Genomic DNA, 19,081 nt, shown 5'->3' on the forward strand with positions numbered 1-19,081 from the left:
TGGCCTGGGAACTCATTGGTGTTCACCTGGGTAAGACTGAGGTCTGGACTTCTAGTGCTGGATAGGAGGATGAAGACTGACGGATAGTTCTTGGAAAGTCTGTTATCAGAACACCTCACCCTTATAACTTTGAACCTGCAGTAGTCTTGACACACTGCAAACTCAGACAACAGCCCAACTAATCAGATATGAGGGTTGCCAAGTGCGTATGTGGGTGCCTGCTGGAGGCGCTGAGCTGGTGGCCACGCTGCAGCTCCATGATACAATGTTTCCATATGTGGGACACAATTCATCAGATACACAGGTTGTTTTGGCACATCTGTAAACACAGTGCTTAACAAATGGACACAGAAACTTGGACTCTTCAAGTTTTATATGCTACATTATCATATATGAAACAAACAACATATGTACACAGGGAATCAGTGTTAAGACGCAGAAGAGCAAAACACTTTTCCTTCTCAAGTCCCGTAAAAAAAAACAAAAAAAACAAACAAACAACAAAACAGTGCAAATGTTTCATAAGAAATAAGATGTCTGGTTCTACGTTAGGTGAACATTTTAGACATAAAGGAAAAGCAAACGTAACAGAGCTTCGTATTCAGGCAGTAACTCGAGATTCAGGGAACAATCTGATCTCCTGGTAATATTTTGGCAGCATTTGCAGATAACAAGTTTCAAGCGTACGAGTGTTTCTTGTAGACCAGAGACTAACAGAAATGATTTAACAATGACATCAGACGACACAGGGACTTGAAGTCAGCCTTTTTGGCAGCTTTAATGCTTCAGTCCAATGTTGGCAGCTTGTGTGATCATAAATAAAATGTTCGTGTTTAGTGTGTGCTCATGTTAATCCAGGCGCTGGATGAGTTTCTCCTCCATCATGCAGTAGACAGCTACGTGGGACAGGTCGGAGATGAAGGCGTCGCAGGCTCGTCTGCTGACGCCTTTACAGCCTCTGAGGTCGAGCAGGGTCAGAGAGGAGAGACGCTTCAGATAGGACAGGCAGCCATCGGTCAGCTCATTGCAGCCTTCAAACACACACAGACACACATTTAATGTCTTCATATGATTTTCAGGCTTTGGATCAAAAAGGAGGAGAAACTATGAATGACCACGTGTCATCATTAGTGGCCAACAGAAGTTGTTTCCTGCAGGAATCAAAGGGATGAGGGTCTGCCAATGGAACAGAAGCCTTCCTATACTCAGGTGTGTGAAAAAGCCAACAGTGATCAGTGTGTTTGTTCAAACCTGCCAGCGTGAGCTCGGTGAGGTTATTGCGTGTGTGAGTCCCAGCTGCTGCCAACAGGGCGACCGAGGAGTCTGTTAAATCCTTGCAGTGAGCCAGGTCCAGCCTCTCCAGCTGCGGCATGTGGCGCTGCAGGAGCCTCAGAGTGGACTCAGTGATGTCCAGACCGGACAGGCGGAGCGTCACCATGTTCCTCAGTCTGCTGCGGGACGACTCCAAACCTACACACACACACACACACACACACACACACACACACGAGTAGAGCAGATTATGGCTTGTATTCTGATCACACAGTATCCCATGAGCTGTACAGGTGTACTACTACTACTGCTTTTGATTTGGTTACATGTGTATCTGGATGAAGGTTTCTGTGCTTCTTTGGATCTCTGCTGGTTACACCCGAAAACATTTTGTGCTTGATGAAACAAACCAATCCGAAGCTTTCAGCTGATCACAATCAGTGACTAAAGAACATGTCCCGAGCTGCTCGGCAGTGTGGCCACTGAACTACAAGCACTGGCGGTGCAGCCCCTCCCAGTGCTTGGAGGAGGAGAAGGAGTGGGGTGAAACACAGCTCACTGAGCCCACCGTGCCACTGACCAGGCAGCGTGACGATCTCTTTAATCTGGGCGTCGTTGACGCCGTCGCACCAGCGCAGGTCTAGCAGCCGTAGATGGGGCAGAGTGGGAGAAACCATTGCCGACAGACAGGACCAGGGCAGACCAGTCACACTCAGCTCTCTCAGACCTGAACACAAACAAAGGTTTAATAAGACTCCAGGACAGGAGACATTCCCTTTGGGACACCGCGCGTTCGTACCTGGGAGTCTCGTTAGCAGGCAGTTCAGCTGTCTCTTGGCCATGGGCGTCCAGGAAAGGTCCAGAGAGGTGGGCTGTCGTTTGATAATGCCTGCAAGGGCCTGATTGCTGAGCGGGCTGCACCGACTCACATCCAAGTGGCTCCACAGACGTTTGTCACAGCTCCTGCACAGGGGAGGAAGCGGTGGTCATTTCATAAGCCGCGCGGAGCTTTGCATGTACAGAACAAGGTGGAGCGAGTGTAACGTACCACTTGTACCAGGCCTTACAGACAGTCATGCAGGCCAGCAGCTCAGCTCTGTTCAAGTATCTGAACACAGACACCCAGACCTCCTTCTCCCCGCCTCTCTCATTGCCCACATCCTTAAAGGAGAGCAGAGACGGCAACGATGCAGAAGACAGGGTGGAGGACGCAGGGTGAGCAGCAGCTTCCTCTTCCTCTGAAGAAGACGCTGAGCGAGTTCGAGCGCCTCTCTCACCACGGCTACCACGCAGGCGAGGCCTATGACAACACAGCACAACGTAGTTCTTATGTGCTATGCAATCACGCACATTTGACACAGGCAGGAAAAAGCTGAATCCCTCCCTTATGGACCGAGTCTGGTCATCTAATGTTCAACATACATCCAAACAGCCTTATGAGCAGGCTGTTACTCACAGACTCATCCCCAATAAGATCTCCACTCTTGCCTCTGCTACTATAAGTTTTCTGTGCTTTTATCCAGTTACTGTCGTTTAATATTTTAAACAGTGGATTGTGCAGAGCTGGCCAACAGCAGACAGCCCAATCATGGGAAATGGACTGGTTCTTATACAGCGCTTTTCGACTCTGAGCACTCAAAGCGCTTTATACACCTAATTCATTCACCCAATCACACCAGCACTTATTCTAAACGGTTTAGTGCTTACTGTCTAACATTCACACACATTCACACTCTGATGAATGCATCAGAGAGCAACATGGGGTTAGTATCTTGCCCAAGGTTATTTGGCATGCAGACTGGTAGAACCTGGGATCGAACCGCCAACCTTCCAGTTAGTAGCTGACCTGCTCTACCACATGAGCACAGCAGCTGACTGTCCCAGGACTGCTCAGAGGTATCGGACATCATTGAATCATGGATGGAACACCAACACGTGACATGAAAGCTCAATATGTGCTAAAGTCTACCTGCCGGGTCCTCGTGGGGTTATGCTGTCAGCCGTGGAGTCTGTGCACCTGAGCCGTGCAGGTTTGGACAGAGCGCCCTTTCTCTGAATAAAGCCCTGCTGCCCTGCAGTCCTCGGGCCCATGGCTGCTTCCAGCTTTGGAACTATGGAGCCTGAGGCATGAAAAGAGCCTTCTGTTACTCATGCTGCGCCTGCGGATGTGAGCCAATCCTAAGCTGCTGTGCTGGTTTCTTACCACACTGTCTCTTGGCCTTGTTGGGGCGCTGTAGAGTCACCGTCAGGTAGGAGCCACTCAGCAGGTCATCGCTCAGATCAGACACCAGCAGGACTGGAGGTTCTGGGTCCGAATCCCAGCGTCCTTCCTCCTCCACCTCTTCTTCCTCATCATCCTCCAGAGTGTCCATCTCCTCCTCTTCAGGGTCAAACTGCCCCTCACTGTCTACGTCTTCATCCTCATCATCATCCGTCCTGCGCTGTCTCCTGTGTCGACGATGCTGTTCTTTATCTCCGTCCTCGCTGTCCTCCTCTTCCTCATCCTCTTCATCGTCGTCGTCCTCGTCGTCGTCGTCATCATCCTCGTCATCATCGTCGTCCTCGTCAGATTCGTCAGACTCATCTCCTCTTCGTTGCATTCTGGAACCTCCGCGCAACCTGACCCCTCGTCCTCGGCGTCCAGCGTCCCTCATGCCAACCCCTCGCTTAAGCCTGAGGACAGAAGATGATCCCGGACTCACGAGTCCTGCTCTGCTGCCTCTGTGGGCCGAGCCTCCTCTCAGCAGGCCTCTCCTGTTAGCGCCAAAGGCCCTCTTGGAAGAGTGAGTCCCACCCCGAGCGTGAAGTGCCATCTTTCTTCTCTGAGAGGCTGCACATGGAAGAACAAAGAAATCAACTCTGTTTTCTTGATGCTGTCGCTAACTGAATCAATGAAAACAGATTTTAACAGCCACAAACCTTCATCGTCATCATCACTGACAGAGTCTTCTCCATCGCGGCTGTGGCGCTGGCGTCTGTAGATCTTAGCCATACGAGCGTCAAGCAGAGAGGAGGACTTTCTTTTCTGGACACCGTGGGAGGAATAATCAAAGCGATGGGAGACATAACAAATGAAAAAGGAGGAATATGGTTGTTCCCAATCTTAGAGTAGGGATCTGAGGAACACTCACCAGTGGAAGGCTGTCACCTCGGTCACCTTTAGACTGCTGCAAAGACAAAACGGATTCTTTTAGAGTAGAAACGACCAACAGCTCATCTCAAAATCTCGATTAAACACTGGAGCAACACAAACATCAGATACGTGTTTTTTATCCCTCACAAACTCCCCGTCCACACATCAGCATGCTTTTACATGGACCAATCAGTGCTCACGGTGTGCACACCATCAGACATTTACATGAAATCCTGTCACAGTCGGCATTTTACGAGCTCACAGCGACCTCAACCACAACCACAGAATTAGCGCTGAAGCTCAGACACTCATTTTTAACTCAGTACCTCTCTAGCTTCAGAGAAAGGACATTTATCACTGAACACAAGCGCAATGAGACGATGCAGAGGGTACTCATGTTTGTTTACTGCTCTCCGATGCTGGGAGCAGCAGAATGATTAACACACTCACAGGAAATGGTTCAAAATATCCATTTCCTGTTCACAGAACGTCAGTCAGTGCTGATTCAGCAGGTCCACAGAACACCAACAACCACATATTATGTTTGTTTGTATTTATATAAAACACCTCAGTGTGTCATATGTTAATTATACAGACCCTGCAGTATAACATATGTGTGCAGCCATAAATGGATATTTGCTGCTTTACAGCTGAAGTCAGGATGAGACCCTCACTGCGTCCCAGCACGGACACTAAGCCCAGGGCACTGAGTCGCTGACATCCTTTAGACCAAGCTTTGTGTCTCTTCTCTTAACAAAGAAAGAAAAAAGATGGCAAAGAAAAAGGAGTGATGTAAGCGACAGACGGGTGGATTTATGCACAAACAGGCGGCACCTCTCACCAGTCTCGAGCTGATTGGCTGAGAAGGCAGAGGGGCCGCCACCAAGAGAAGTGACGCTGAGGAGGAAGAGCAGGAAGGAAGAGAAGGAGCAGGGAAGAAACCACAGCGGACAACCTCCCCGTCCTGATGGGGGCCCACAGGACCCCCTACGCTAGGAGAGGGCCCCGGACCCAGCCTGAGGACCAGGGGGCCATGGGGACGGATACGCTGTTGGTGGCCAGCAGCCAGCGATTCATCACTGCCTGATGACTGTGACGGAATTAAATCAAAGTCAAAAATAAATAATAATAATGAAAACAAACAAACAGGAGACATAAACCCATTAGATCTGTGTGTGTGTGTGTGTGTGTGTGTGTGTGTGTGTGTGTGTGTGTGTGTGTGTGTGTGTGTGTGTGTGTGTACCCAGGCTGATAACAGTGGCTAATTAATGCATTGTGTACCTCTGGATCAGTGATGCCCTGCACACACTTCGGGCACTCCCAGCAGCTTGGGAGGTCTTTATTCACCACTCCTTCCCCCTGAACCTGCAGACAGACATGCAGACAGTTACTCATGCTAGCACACAGGATTAATGAGAAGAAAAACACAGTTTATGCCCGAGTCTGCCTTTGTCACAATCTAAACACAACCTGGAACCTTCATGTTTGTGCCCATCCTTCAGATATGACATGCTGTCATAGTTACTAAGGATCCAGCTTCTATTTAAGATGTAGCGAGGCTACGAGCGCTGAACTGTCAACAACAAGAAGAGTACATCCCACTGAGCTGAGCTTCTATATGCTCCGTGTGTGTGTCGTACCGTGAGGCAGGCAGGGTGGACGATCTGGGCACAATTGGAGCATTCCATCAGAGTGAGGGAGGGGTCTCCGGTTTCCTCCTGATTGGGCTCTTTGCAGATCTCACACACCGCAGACAGAGGCAGGCCCGGCTGGAAGAGACAGGGTCTTCAAGTATCTCACACACACACACACACACCTACATGTTGCTAATTACAAAGACAATAACTCTACTAATAAAAACAAGGACCGAGTTACTAACAGAGAGACACTGTCGTAGAACACAGGTCTGCTTTAACTTCCCTGGGCCTCCAAACTTCTTCATGTCTCTGCAGAAGTTGCAGTCTCCACACTCAGGCCTCATACAGGCTTCACAGCGTTTACACCTGCACACGCACACACACACACACAATGACAGAACAGGATGGCTTAAAGAACGCAGCTGTGGGACAGAATGAAATCTAAATGTGAAAATCATTTCACTGCACTGTAAATAGTTAAAACATTTGGTATGTTGTCTTAAATATGAAGTTTAATGAATTGCGAAAAACTGCATCGTGTTTTTATATAAACTGAAGTAACAAAAGGTTTGATACAGGTACGACTTCTTTACCTGACCCTGCGTCGTCTCAACACGGACATGGAAGACGCTGGTTTTTGAGGTCGTGGAGTGATGGGAGTGGAGGACAGTTTAGGGCGAGGTGGTGGTGGGGGAGGGGGAGGAGGTTGGTACCATGATGGCTGGAAGCATAAGAGAAAAACAGGTGGAAAAACACTTTAACCTTTGTGTTGTCCTTGGGACATTTTTGTCTTCTAAAGAAATCTTTTGCCATCAAAAATGTGTTTTTTTATTCATCAAATGGTCTGAAAATAACAAAAGTTATTCATTACTATGCTATGCATGATTGGAATAAGTTTTAAGTAATTTCATTTATTTATGGGGTTTTTATTGGATTTTATAACACCTGTGGTCCTCAGGGACGAAAATGTCGCCAAAGTACAAAGTGTGGCAAAAGGCCACATTGTCACACCATACTGCTTTCAAACATCTTTGATCTTGGATCACTGATGTGTGGGGTCAAGCAAAGGTCACAACAACAACATTCAATTAGGTTTTATTTACACAGCGCCAAATCACAACAACAGTCGCGTCAAGGTGCTTCATATTGTAAGGTAGACCCTACAATAATACGTACACACAAACTATGCTCACAAGCCTCCATTGCACTGGAGGCTTGTGAGCATAGTTTTTTAAACCATGTTGTGCAAAGCAATGACCAGTAGAACAAAGCAAATATTGTCCTCTAGTATAATGAGGAGGGAGAATCAATGTTCAGGAAGATCCAGGGTTAGAAGATAAAGAAAATATTGTCAATATTTAGAGCACATGCTACCCTTTCTCTGAAAAAGCACATCACCCACCTGCAGAAGTGGAAGAAGGCTATGAAGTGAAGAAAATGATGAAGAATCTGAACTATGTTCAAGTAGGTTCTCAGGCATCCAGGACATGGTAGTCTGAGCAGCTTGGAAAGAAAGTGACTGGGCTTCTTGAAGTTTCTTGAATTTTCAGATTGTGAAACTGAAATAGAAGATGTGTCAGAGGACTACACATCTTCCATTTCAATTATGATGAAGACAAAGAATCAAGCAGGAAAGAGGAGTCAGCTGAGACGGAGGAATATTTGCAGTAATGTGAGGAAACATTGATCTGGTCTTCTGTCCTTCCCAGTGACAGACGATGCATGACTCTCTCATGTGCCTCAGAGAAAGACAGTCTACCACAGTCCAAGCACATATGCCAGGTCCCATACTCCTTCAGTTGCTTTTCTACTCGAGTACTGAAAGCATTATACACAGTGTATTCTGCTTGTATTATGCTTTTTAACGTTCAAATGCCAATGGATGCATCAGAGACCAAGTTGGGGTTCAGTAACTTGCCCAAGGACACCTTGGTAAGAACTCCAGACTAGAGCACACAGAGATTGAACCAACAACCATCCAATTAGTAGGTGACCTGCTCTACAGCCAACTCAATGATGACCAAGGAGGGACAACGAGAGAGGAAGAAAAATGGATCGAATGCAGCTGTAGGCATATGTGGGTATGTTGATTCTTACTGCTGTGCATCCAGTAGAGTCGCTACGGCCAGTTTATGACATCCTGAGTCTGGTAGAGAAGTTTTCATGCTGACACAAGATTAATCACAGAAGCGCAAAAAAGATATAATTTCTTGATAAAGACACAATAGATGATCGTCGTTCATGACACAAACGTGCTCCCATGAGGTGTATGGAACAAGTGTGTGTTTCTCCTGCTGTGATGTAAGATCCAGGTACTGATGTGACTGTATGAGCACCAAGTCCCCTTCAGAGGACTCTGTCTATTCCAACAGAACATCCCAAGTAAACCAGGGAACTATGAGATAAAAACATGGGCAGTATATGATGCCAGGTCCAGCTGTACATGGAACATGCTAGTGTACGATGGCAAACCGTCTGGCCTGCAGTCAGGACACGCGAGTTGTCCCTAACATTGCAGGTTTCCAAAAGAAAACAATCACCTGTAACAACTTGTTTACTTTATGTGACCCTTGGCCTGCAACTGCAGAAAGAAAGCTGTCCATGATGGGACCAGTACAGAGGAATAAACCTGAGCTTCCTCCTGCACTTGTGTCAAATATGGACACGCCTTTGTTCTCATGAAAGTTTGCCTTCACTCAGACCCATGCCCTGGTGTCCTACCATGCCAAAATATAGAAAAATGTCAGGTAATGAGTTGGAATAAAGATGAATAAAACCTTGAAACACAGAGATGGATGATATTTTATACTTATTGCTTTATAAACAGTCAAACCAGACGGGGTCATTTTGGAGCCCAGAGGACAACAGATGTGATTATTTGCTGCCAGTAAAAAACTTGAAGTCGTTTAAAAACAGCTTTCTTAATTAACTTTGACATAAACCCGTCTGTGATAATCTGTTAAAGCAACCGACTCTGGTTGTGTAACGATAATCACAATAACTGATGATTTAATTTATTTTTTTACCCAAAAACAAAGAAACACTTCGTATAAATTAGGTTTTATCAGACATTTATTTGAAATGGAATAAAGAAATATGAATTAAGTTTTAATTAAAAGTGGGGGAAAAATCCATTTCATATTAATTAAGCATCAATCAAACCAGATGGGGACATTTTTGACCCCTGAGGACCACAGGTGTGATTATGTGCTGCCATTTAAAATCTTTTAATGATTTAAAAAACACACAACAACTCCATTTTCACTAAAGTTTAACATACAGCACTCTGTGGTTAGTCAAATAGTCAAAATTATCTAAACAATTAAATATTTTATTTTCTTGTTTTATTTTCACTCAAAAACAGACGATACTTTATGTAGACAAGGTCTGGTGGCCCTAAAATGTAAAATCTAGGGTCAATTTTGTGTTCATGTGTTGGTCTTAAGTAAAACTAAGGTGTAACATTGAATTGATTGACAATTTATACTTTGTACTTTAAAAAACACTCAAATGAAGTGGGGACATTGTTGTCCCCTGAGGACCACAGGTGTATGGAAATCGGGAACATTATGAACATTAATTATTTACACTAGAAAATGACTTTATCACTTGGACTTGATGGATTGTTCAAATTCAGTTACCAGCAGTCCAGCACACTGGGACGGACATTAGCAGTGGGAACTGGTACGATGACACAGGAAGTATATATGCTGCCACAGCGGACCATCAGCCCCCATCTCACCCTGTCCCAGCACCCCCTGCATGTCCTCCTTCACTACATCCATGAACCTCCTCTGAGGCCTTCCTGTTTCCCTCCTCCCTGCTGCTTCATCATCCTGCACTCTCTTCTTATCCTAGCTTATGCACCACCAATCGCTAAAGGTCAGGACAGAACAAGTGTGCGAACAACTAAACAACTGGTAATCATCCTACCCTGTCCCAGTTTGGGTGTATAAGGAAACACATTTACCTCCGGGTGACGTGGGTGACCGCCCCCCCCCCTCCATGAAGCATAAGAAAACAAATGTGTGGGAGAAAAAAAAAAAAAAAAAAAAAAAAAAAAAAAAGAGCTGAATATTGGGTTTGCTTTATGTGCATGTTATTGTTATATAAATAATAATTTATTATTATTATTATTATTATTATTATTATTGTTGTTGTTGTTTAAATTCCCGAGACAGCCCGGCTGTCACGGGGACTTTTACGACTGTTCGTAATGTCCGAACAAACTCTTCCGCCAAACATTTGGACGCTCGATTTACACACATCTTTGTGCGTATGCACTGTTAGCTCTGCTGGACAGACGAGACCAGAGTGGACATGTTAGGACGTGTACAAACTTGGTGCTGTGTATTATGACCACAGTCGGCACAAACACCTCAGAGTGGAGAGCTGAGGATTTGCAATCAGTGTCTGTAACGCAGAGTTAAATGAACAGTACATACAGAAACTGCTTCCAGTTATGTGTGTTAAAGGTGGTTTTTAAAAAACTACCGAATCATGAGGTGTACTTCACAGGACTGTGGAGAGGATCATAAACCTCCTTCATGTGACTCAATCTCTCTCTGCAAAGACGGAGCGGCCCACGGACCAGAGGCAGGGTTACCGTGACAAGTGTGCAGTCTGTTGGTGAATAAAGACCGCTTACCCTCTTTGGCCACCTGACGATGGGCCGTCCTGTGTACGACGTGCTGGGATTGTCATTAGCGTGCTCCTTCAGTAGTGCCTGCAGGACAGCAGAGACATGAGCGTGACAGAAAGAACAGCGAGGCTCACGTGGAGCTCCACGACGACATACAGAGGAGCGATACCTTGATGTGTGTAATGAGCGCCGGGGCGTTGTGTATCCCTGCTGGGACACACTTCTTGTTAGAGGGCAGAGCTTCCAGTTTACCCAGCAGGTTCCAGAGTCCCTCCAGTTCAAGGGGGGTCAGGTGGACCTTAAGTGGAAGCTTCTCAGAGTCTTCCTCACTGCCAACACCCTCCCCCTCAGTCTTCAGCTGCTCACTGACTGGATCTGAGCCACACGGATTCTTCAGACCTTCATGAAGGAAATAAGAAAGACTCAGAACCGACCAGTATGGTCCACACAACACGGATGTGTGTCCCCCAGTGGGCAGTGACTGCAGGTTGAAAGTAACGAGAAGGCAGAGCTGTGTACATACCAATGCCCAGGGAGTGTTTCTGAAACTCTGGGGTGAGGTAGGAGGTCTTCGTCAGGCTGAAGACGTAGCGTTCCAGCACGTACCAGCACATCTCATAGTAGAAGGGGTAACGAAACTTCGCTGGAACCTGCAGAGGAGGTTAAAGGATTAAAGTCTATTCACTTTCCTCTGTCATTCAGCAGCTCACGCAGAGCCTGCTCACCTACCCGCGTTCTGTCCTCTATACTACAGATGTTGAGCTGCATGGGGATGTTAAAGCTGTGCAAGAAGTTTCCTCCAAAGACCATCGAGTCCACCGGGGTGTAAACGGCATGGATCCAACCTGTAGCACACAGGTGATTATAATACCACAGGAATGCTTCTGCAGGCAGTGAGTGCACATTAGTGTATACCTGAGGGTATGATGAAGGTGCAGCCCTGCTTCAGTTCAATCCTCTGGCAGTCAGACGCTCTGTCTCCCAAGAACACATCTCCTTGTTTCCCTGACAGTACCCAGTTCTCATAGAGCTCCAGGCTCTGAGGAGTCGGAGGAATCAGCCAAAACACCTGAAAACAAAAGTGTAATTCACTGTGCTCTGCTCTGGGACAAAACAGACACTCTTTCAGGTGGCCCCTCCCCTTCTAGCCTGTTCTTTATACTTGACAACAGGACTCATGTGTTGACCCGAAGCTGTAACGGGAAAGAGATCGTCTCCCTAACTTAGCCGACCCCTCGTGGCCTCACCTTGCTCCCTCTCAGTATGTGGTACCATACTGAAGTCCCACCAAAGTCGATGTGGAAGTCTGTGTAGCAGCCCTCAACACTCATCAGACAGTATCTGTGGAGACACATCATCATCATCACGGCTTACATCCTACCGTCTCACTTGCATACAGCAGGACACTTACTTCTGTACTTTGGGGTACTGCATGTCATTGATAGAGTTAGTCGAGTCTCTCTGTCTCTCTTTCAGATGCCGAGGCCACATGTTGTCCACCCAGTCGATCAGATCGACCTACATGTGCAAACGTAAGACAAAATACAAACAGTGAGAAAAAAACAAACAGATTAAACTCACTTTAAAAGGTTTTTATTTTGTGTCAGCAGTTCCAGTCAAATAGGCCTGCAGGTACATACTGTGGCAGGTCTCTTGACCCAGTTCTCCAGTTTGGTGTGGCTGAACTCCAGGCTGATAACATTATAGAGCTTCTCTCTCTGACACGGGGGGGTCTCATAGTAACGTGTCCACTGGGCCATGGACATCTCGGTCCCCTTCTGAGTGCTCACATCCATCACATCTATCATGCGTCTGCTACCTGAGAGGGGAGCCTTCTGTTAGACACAACAGCTGGGCGGATCTCGAGCTTCTCCAGAAACCTCACTGAGTGAGGAACGTCGAGACAACGGCAACGTTCAAAGTAATGACTTTATTTATTATTTTGTCCTTAAGTTAATCAGCAGTGAGTGTGTTTCACATACAGGCTCATTGGCTGATTTGGCTCTATATGAATAAAATTCAGTTGGTGCTAATCTGAAGCTAACTGTACAACTATGTACATGATTCAGTTAGAAATCACCACCAATTAGTATTACTGACAGTTATTTTCAACAATTAGGATCAATTTCTTCTTTGTTTTTAATAGAAAACCCTGTATTTTAAATACGTGTGTAATTACAGCATTTATTACCTAAATAACTCCGTTTGTACAGCGAGGCAAAGCCAGAACTGAAGCTGATGCTTAGCAGCAGTGTGTAACTGAACAAGTCTTACCGACAAACATCTTGACGTCATTGACACTGAAGTCAGGATCTGGCATCCTGCAGAACCAGAGGACACAACATTATTACATCAGCTCGTTTGGTTTATAGACGCTGCCGTATTTAATAACACTGAAGTTACACAGGGGGCTTACTTGATTCCCAGTCCATCAGGCTTCTCAAAAACGATGGGGTCCCTCAGACCACCTCTCTGAATGAATGCGTATGTAAAGTCTGCAGAGAAATATACAAGCGTCATTCAATACAGGACTATAATCCATAGGACAAGAAGTATTGTCCTATGGATAATTAGGACAGTATTGTTGTTGTTTCTCATATTAGGACAGCTTCCATCCTTTCACCAGATAAAATCCTCCACAAACGCCTGATTGACAGTTTATTTCTACGCTCTGTGACTGGTGTGTTAAGTTTCTTGGGATTTGCAGATTTCATGGGGGAGGTGATGTCAGAGTGCATGCAGCTGACTTTTTACAGGTCACATGTATGAGCACAGCTCATGAGATCACAGTGAACACCATGGGCACTGTCCAGGGTCCTGAAAGCACATCTTTGTGTGGCATTCCTAATAAACTGGCATATCTCACTCTTCAAGCACGATCTCTCAAATTTCTGTGACACCACCTCAGTGCAGCACTGAGGTGGCTACGAGTATCCAGCCAATCTGCAACGCTGTAACAACAGGTACGTGGACGAGCTGAACAACGCACCTTGTAAGAGCTTAACAGTGCACAGACTCTCTGCAGACAGGATAGCTTCTGACGACCATAGTAATGAGGCAGTAATGAGGCCTCAGGGAAGCCCGACTGCAGGGGTCACCTAGTGTGAGCTGCTACAGGATAACACCACGCAAAAATTATGGGTAGTATCATCTGTAGCACTTTTACCATTTGATACGACCTTGACCCAGTTAAATCAGCTGATGTCGGTGTCTACTGTCACACAAACGGTGAACGTAATATGTTGATGTGGGTGTGGCTGTTGGACTGCTGGACGGACAGAACCCAGGACATACTCCCTACCTTTGGGAGAGAACGATGGAGACAGCAGTGTTCACACCAACCTTTTCCATCCATGCGAAGCACTCTGTCAGAGCTGAACCTCTCACTGTTAACCTTCTCCTCCAGGTCAAACATCCTCCTCCCATCAATCTCCTCATCCGAGATGCCATCATCATGATAACGCTGCTGGTTACGAGCACGCTAGAGAGGAGAACAGAGTAAGAGGGATGGTAAAAGACTGAAGTCCTTCGGATGGACATTAAACCAAACTGGACAGTCCTTCTTATTAAACCAACCGCAAAAGAAAAAGTCCATAAAGGTGTTTCAAAGTGGCACTTCACAGAGTGGCAGCTAAAAGGATAATAAGTAACCATTTCTATAGCCTCGTGCCAAATATCTGAAAACTCTAATTATGGTTCATGAGGATTAGGTTCTGTAGGTGAACCTTCCCAGCACTGCCAAGTGTTCACTCACAGGGATCACCCCGGTCGTATCGTAGGCCTGACATAGCAGCTACTGAGTACTGAATGGGTATAAATGAAATGGGACCGACTTAAATGGCAGTCCACGTTAGGGCCCACCTCAATTCTTTTTGACCAAGAAGGTGAAAACGGCTTCATCGTGAAGCACTAGGAACTATAAAATCAGCACTTTAATAGATTCATTTTCCTCAAAACGATCCAACTTTGGGCCCGAGGCTGCAGCCTCCCTCAGCAGACACCGAGAGGACACCAGCGCACCACGGGGGTGACACACGGAGACAAGCACACACTCAGGTCACACTTCATGTGAGACGTTTGGTTGCAGCTGTCACGTCACAGAACTTATTCGGATTCACGTGCACAGATGTGAACTCCAGCAAAGAAAGGGAGGAAGAGGCATGTGTGATCATCATCATCATAATGTTAGTCCAGGATCGACACTGCAACTGACCATCACATTGTTGTGATTAGAGCTGGGCCATATCATACCGTTCACGGTAATACCAGTATAATGTTGGGCAATAATAAGAAAATGAAATATCGCAATAGAATATGGGTAAAACGCGCATGCACAGTGCCTTTGTTTTCATACGCACATGGCGGAAAAAGCATGGCAGCGACGGAGAATGAGAAGGGTGAAAGCGGATCGTTGAATGAAACAGCTGAACTAGAATTGGTTTGTAAAAATGCTGCAACCTCAGTGGTGTGGAACTGGTTTAGCTTTCGTCCATCAGATACACACCAAAGCACATTTTTTGGTAGAGCATGCTAGCGGGCCGTCGTTATTACTGAACTGATTTTATGTGGTACACGGAACTCAAAAAAATCTATCAAGGTACGACTTTGCTAAACTATGAAGCCGCACCGCTTGATGGATTGTCGGAGCATTACGGCTATCGTAGGCAGGACCCTCGCGGAGTGATACGTACTGTGCTTCGACATAATATTACCATATTGTGTGTGTATAACCTCTTTTTAAGTTTGTGGATATTATACATGGTTATGCTGAGGATATGTCGGCCAGTTTCCACTGGAAATGCCTTTTGGTTAAACTGTCAGCAAGGAGTTTGCATTTGCACTGTTACAGTTTTATATAACTTTAATGCACATAAAAAACAGCTGCTTGTTTAAGTGAAAATACATTGATGGGTTGGTTTTTTTTGCACTAATGAAGTTGTGGAGATGTAAAGTATTTTGTCTCGTGTCAATTATATCGTCAGTTATATCGTTATCGCAAATGTTTAAATATATATTGTGATAAGTATCTTTGGCCATATTGCCCTGCCCTAGTTGTGATGTCAATGTTAATAAACAAGTTATCAACATAAATTAGGCTAACAGCCAACTTATTTCACTCATGTTGGTTTGCTAGTATTACTCTTTTTAAACACCTGCTGACTTCTTTTATAATGCTAACTGAAAGCTCAGGCGACGTCATTGACTGGCTGCAACATTTATCCTGGCCCTGCATCATTATTATGATGATGTCAAACAAATACTTGGGGGTACATACTGATAACACACGTACACTGAACCCGCGTGTGAAACGTGCGTCCATCACCGTCTTCATTTTCCTCAGGACTCTTACCTTATTAGGTCCTTTTTAAAGAAAATAAACAGGACTACTGTAGAGTACTGTAGAGTTGAAAATGATGGGAAAAAGGCGCTGGGTGCCATCTTATCCTAACCCCTCACACTAACACACACTCTTCATTAACTAATGCCTCAGGCACAGATTCATTAGTACTTTTGGCTGTTGGTCATTATAAGTCATTCAGCATTTTCCTTTGTATAATGTACAAGTACTAAAAGCTTAACTATATAGTTTCCCCTCAATTACCTCCTTATTAGCTGAATTTTCATAGTAAATAACAAAGTTCCTGTATATGAATTTGCCTACGATTTCAAAACACTTCTAAGGAACATGAACAGTAATTCTGCAGGTACACAAAAGTGCAAGCAGCAAGTGTGTCAAAAACAGACACACTTGAGAAAAAAATTTGGACATGAAAGCAAAGTGCTGGTTATCACCACTCCACACCTGCTTCCCCTCCACACAGAAATGTGTGTGTGTGTATTAACTCCTGATGAAAGCTGGGGGAAAAAAAACAAACAAAAAAAAAACTACTCAATATAGTTTCCATGTTCATGGGCTTGTACAGATCATCTTCTCTGAGCAGAAGTCAGATTTCAGTGTGTGTATAGCAGTTGTTGGTCTGTTGTATCATGGGTTGCACCCCCATTTGTCCCCTCATGGGTCATTTAAAAGCAAAACAAAAAAGTATTTTAGAGACCACTTTATGCACAGAATGTGGACACGCCACAGTTCTGTGAGGTCACCTGGTCCAAACAGCTGACTTGGATCTTCAACACCCAAAGCCTGATCAAAAACCCACCAATGACTGTACGTCTGATGGTTCTCAGTCATCCAGCTCATCGTGGTCTAAGGAGCTCGGAAAGAAAAGCATCTGGACTTCTTTAAGTGTCCTGAAGACGTTTCATCCAGGAAGCTTCTTCAGTTCTAAGAGCAACTGGTGGGGAGTCCCAGATTTAAGCTTACTGGGTGGACATAAGTTTTCAAACTTAAAGAAGTCGAGATGCTTTTCGTTCCAAGCGCCTTAGCTCAGCAATCCCAACCGTCAGGACACGGACCAGTACCAGGCCGTAAGAGTTGAGGCTCGGGTGTGAAATTTATGATTTTCAGGGTTTTTATTGTTTTTTTTTTAATCGTTTTTATGGTTAACTCTGTTTCCCTGGGCCTTTTTCCCGTGTGTTATGCATAAATCTTCTTTTTTGGTACCGGTACTGGTTTTATTTTGTTGTATTTATCTGCGACACCTTAAAGACCCGTCCGTGACATAATTAGGTCTCGTTTTTTTATAGTCTTTTTGTTTGATTTTTAAATGGGCACAGAAGAGATGGTAGCCAAGATGTTGTTGTACCTTTATAACCCCAATAAAGTCTATTCTACTTATTGTACAAAAAGACAGAAATATCAGTTGAAGAAAAAGAGCTCACATGAAGTCTGAAGGTTGATGCCAACAAGCTCACGGCCCCACACGTGTTAACAAAAGAAATGTGAATGTGATGGAGGCTACAGAAATGCACTCACATGAGTGAATATGAAGGCAACATGAGCAGAGAGTACAAACATGCTGAGGGATTGGCTGTGTTAGGTCAGTGAGAGAGTCAAACTAATATGTACACATTTTATTTTGTTAAATACGAACACCATGATAGCAGAAGTGCTGCCATGTGTTGGCCAGAGAGAGAGGACCAGTGTGTTTATTTGGTAGATGAATGAAAGGACTCAGTTACTTAAGAGGGAGTTGCCCACAGCTCTCTTCAGTTTGACACCCCTGCTCTACAGCATATCTTCCAACAATACCACCCTCTGTGCTTCACCCTCACAGACCCAGGGCATACTGTGATGCAGCTTTATCAGAGATATGGTACTGCACAAGATGCACGTGAACCTGAAGCTCAGAGATAAAGTTGCAGTGATTTGACTGAAGGCAGACACTGAGCGTTGAGACTGCTCTTGAACCAGAGCCTGTGTCCCTGCATCCTGCAGTGGTCTCCCGCTGTAACAGAAAACAGGGCTCATGCTGAGGTAGCAGAGCCAGTGTGTTGGAATCTGCCCGACACTTACCAGTCTTTTGCTGTAGCGCGGTTTGGAATCATCCATTTTCATTCATGGAACCAAAAGCGGGTCCTGAGTGCCACTGTTCCCTACAGAAACCAATGGGCAGTGATGGTCCCACAGGAGCCGTCTCTGTGGCGAGGCCTGTCCTGGCAGGGCTCTCTGCCTACCTCTAATTCACCGACTTCTTACAATTTAGTCGGATACAGAGCCGGACTCGCTGGCTTTTAGAAAATCCGACAGGACCGTTTAATGTTCGAGCTTCTTTATATGGTTTTTAACATCCACACTCCTCTCTAGCTTATGTAGCTGCCCTGTCACTACCCTACAGAGACAAAAATTCGACATGACTCCGAAACGGTTATCAACATTTTAAAAAAACAACAAGAAGCTGGCACTATTACTTGCTTTGGTCCTAGCATGGTAATAAAGTTAGTTCCTTCTCCGAACAGCCGCCATTTTCACTATACCCCGCCCACAAACGGACACTGGACCATTCACAGACATGCCCACGACTCTTTCATTGGACTACAGCTGTGCCATTCACGCGAAAGAGCTGTAATTTCTGATTGGATAGGGCCAGCCAATCAACATATAAAGAAATTGGGAAGCAACCAATAACAGCTCACTTCCAAAACAAACTCACATCTAATTGGTTGATACAGTCAAAACAGGTCGACTAGTGGACAAATGCGTAATCAGTCAAAAGAACTAGCCAATCGCGCTAACAGTTATCACAATAACCACCGCCTATCACTCAATACAACTAGTCATTACTTTCAAATAACACGATTACACAAAAATAATACGTTTTAAATGCCTACCCCCATCGCAGCGGAGATCCGTCCACTTACAAACACCTGCCGTAATCTGAGACGTATTACGCCCTCTGTGGCCTGTTTTCTTCTCTCAGAGGCACACGGCGGACGGACACGTTTTGTAGCCTTCAACCCAACAAGGAAGTGCCCGCAGCCCCATAAATGGAAGTGCAC

The 19,081-nt window shown here is 45.4% G+C and overlaps 1 protein-coding gene across 3 annotated transcripts; it reads right to left on the minus strand.

Annotated features, from left to right (window-relative positions):
* Nucleotides 1–369: 369 nt before the first annotated feature.
* kdm2aa (lysine (K)-specific demethylase 2Aa) lies at nt 370–19,034 on the minus strand. 3 transcript variants are annotated; one of them, XM_063475580.1, is made up of 26 exons: nt 18,099–18,547; nt 14,027–14,165; nt 13,101–13,179; nt 12,959–13,005; nt 12,325–12,503; nt 12,096–12,202; nt 11,932–12,025; nt 11,600–11,753; nt 11,414–11,529; nt 11,208–11,334; nt 10,854–11,083; nt 10,691–10,768; nt 6,636–6,763; nt 6,285–6,408; nt 6,046–6,174; nt 5,687–5,770; nt 5,247–5,495; nt 4,404–4,439; nt 4,192–4,297; nt 3,476–4,102; nt 3,242–3,392; nt 2,321–2,572; nt 2,072–2,235; nt 1,853–1,999; nt 1,252–1,470; nt 370–1,031 (listed from the first exon to the last, which is right to left on the minus strand). In XM_063475580.1, exons 1-26 carry the CDS (start codon nt 18,138–18,140, stop codon nt 850–852), a joined length of 3,990 nt encoding a protein of 1,329 aa, XP_063331650.1. In that variant the 5' UTR covers nt 18,141–18,547; the 3' UTR covers nt 370–849. The 3 variants fall into 3 exon arrangements, with proteins under 3 accessions (XP_063331650.1, XP_063331649.1, XP_063331648.1); XM_063475579.1 differs by lacking the exons at nt 5,247–5,495; nt 18,099–18,547 and adding an exon at nt 18,914–19,034; XM_063475578.1 differs by lacking the exon at nt 5,247–5,495.
* Between the last annotated feature and the right edge of the window lie 47 nt (nt 19,035–19,081).

The sequence above is a fragment of the Pelmatolapia mariae genome, linkage group LG6 (genome assembly GCF_036321145.2).
Source record: "Pelmatolapia mariae isolate MD_Pm_ZW linkage group LG6, Pm_UMD_F_2, whole genome shotgun sequence".
Classification (NCBI taxonomy): Eukaryota; Metazoa; Chordata; class Actinopteri; order Cichliformes; family Cichlidae; genus Pelmatolapia; species Pelmatolapia mariae.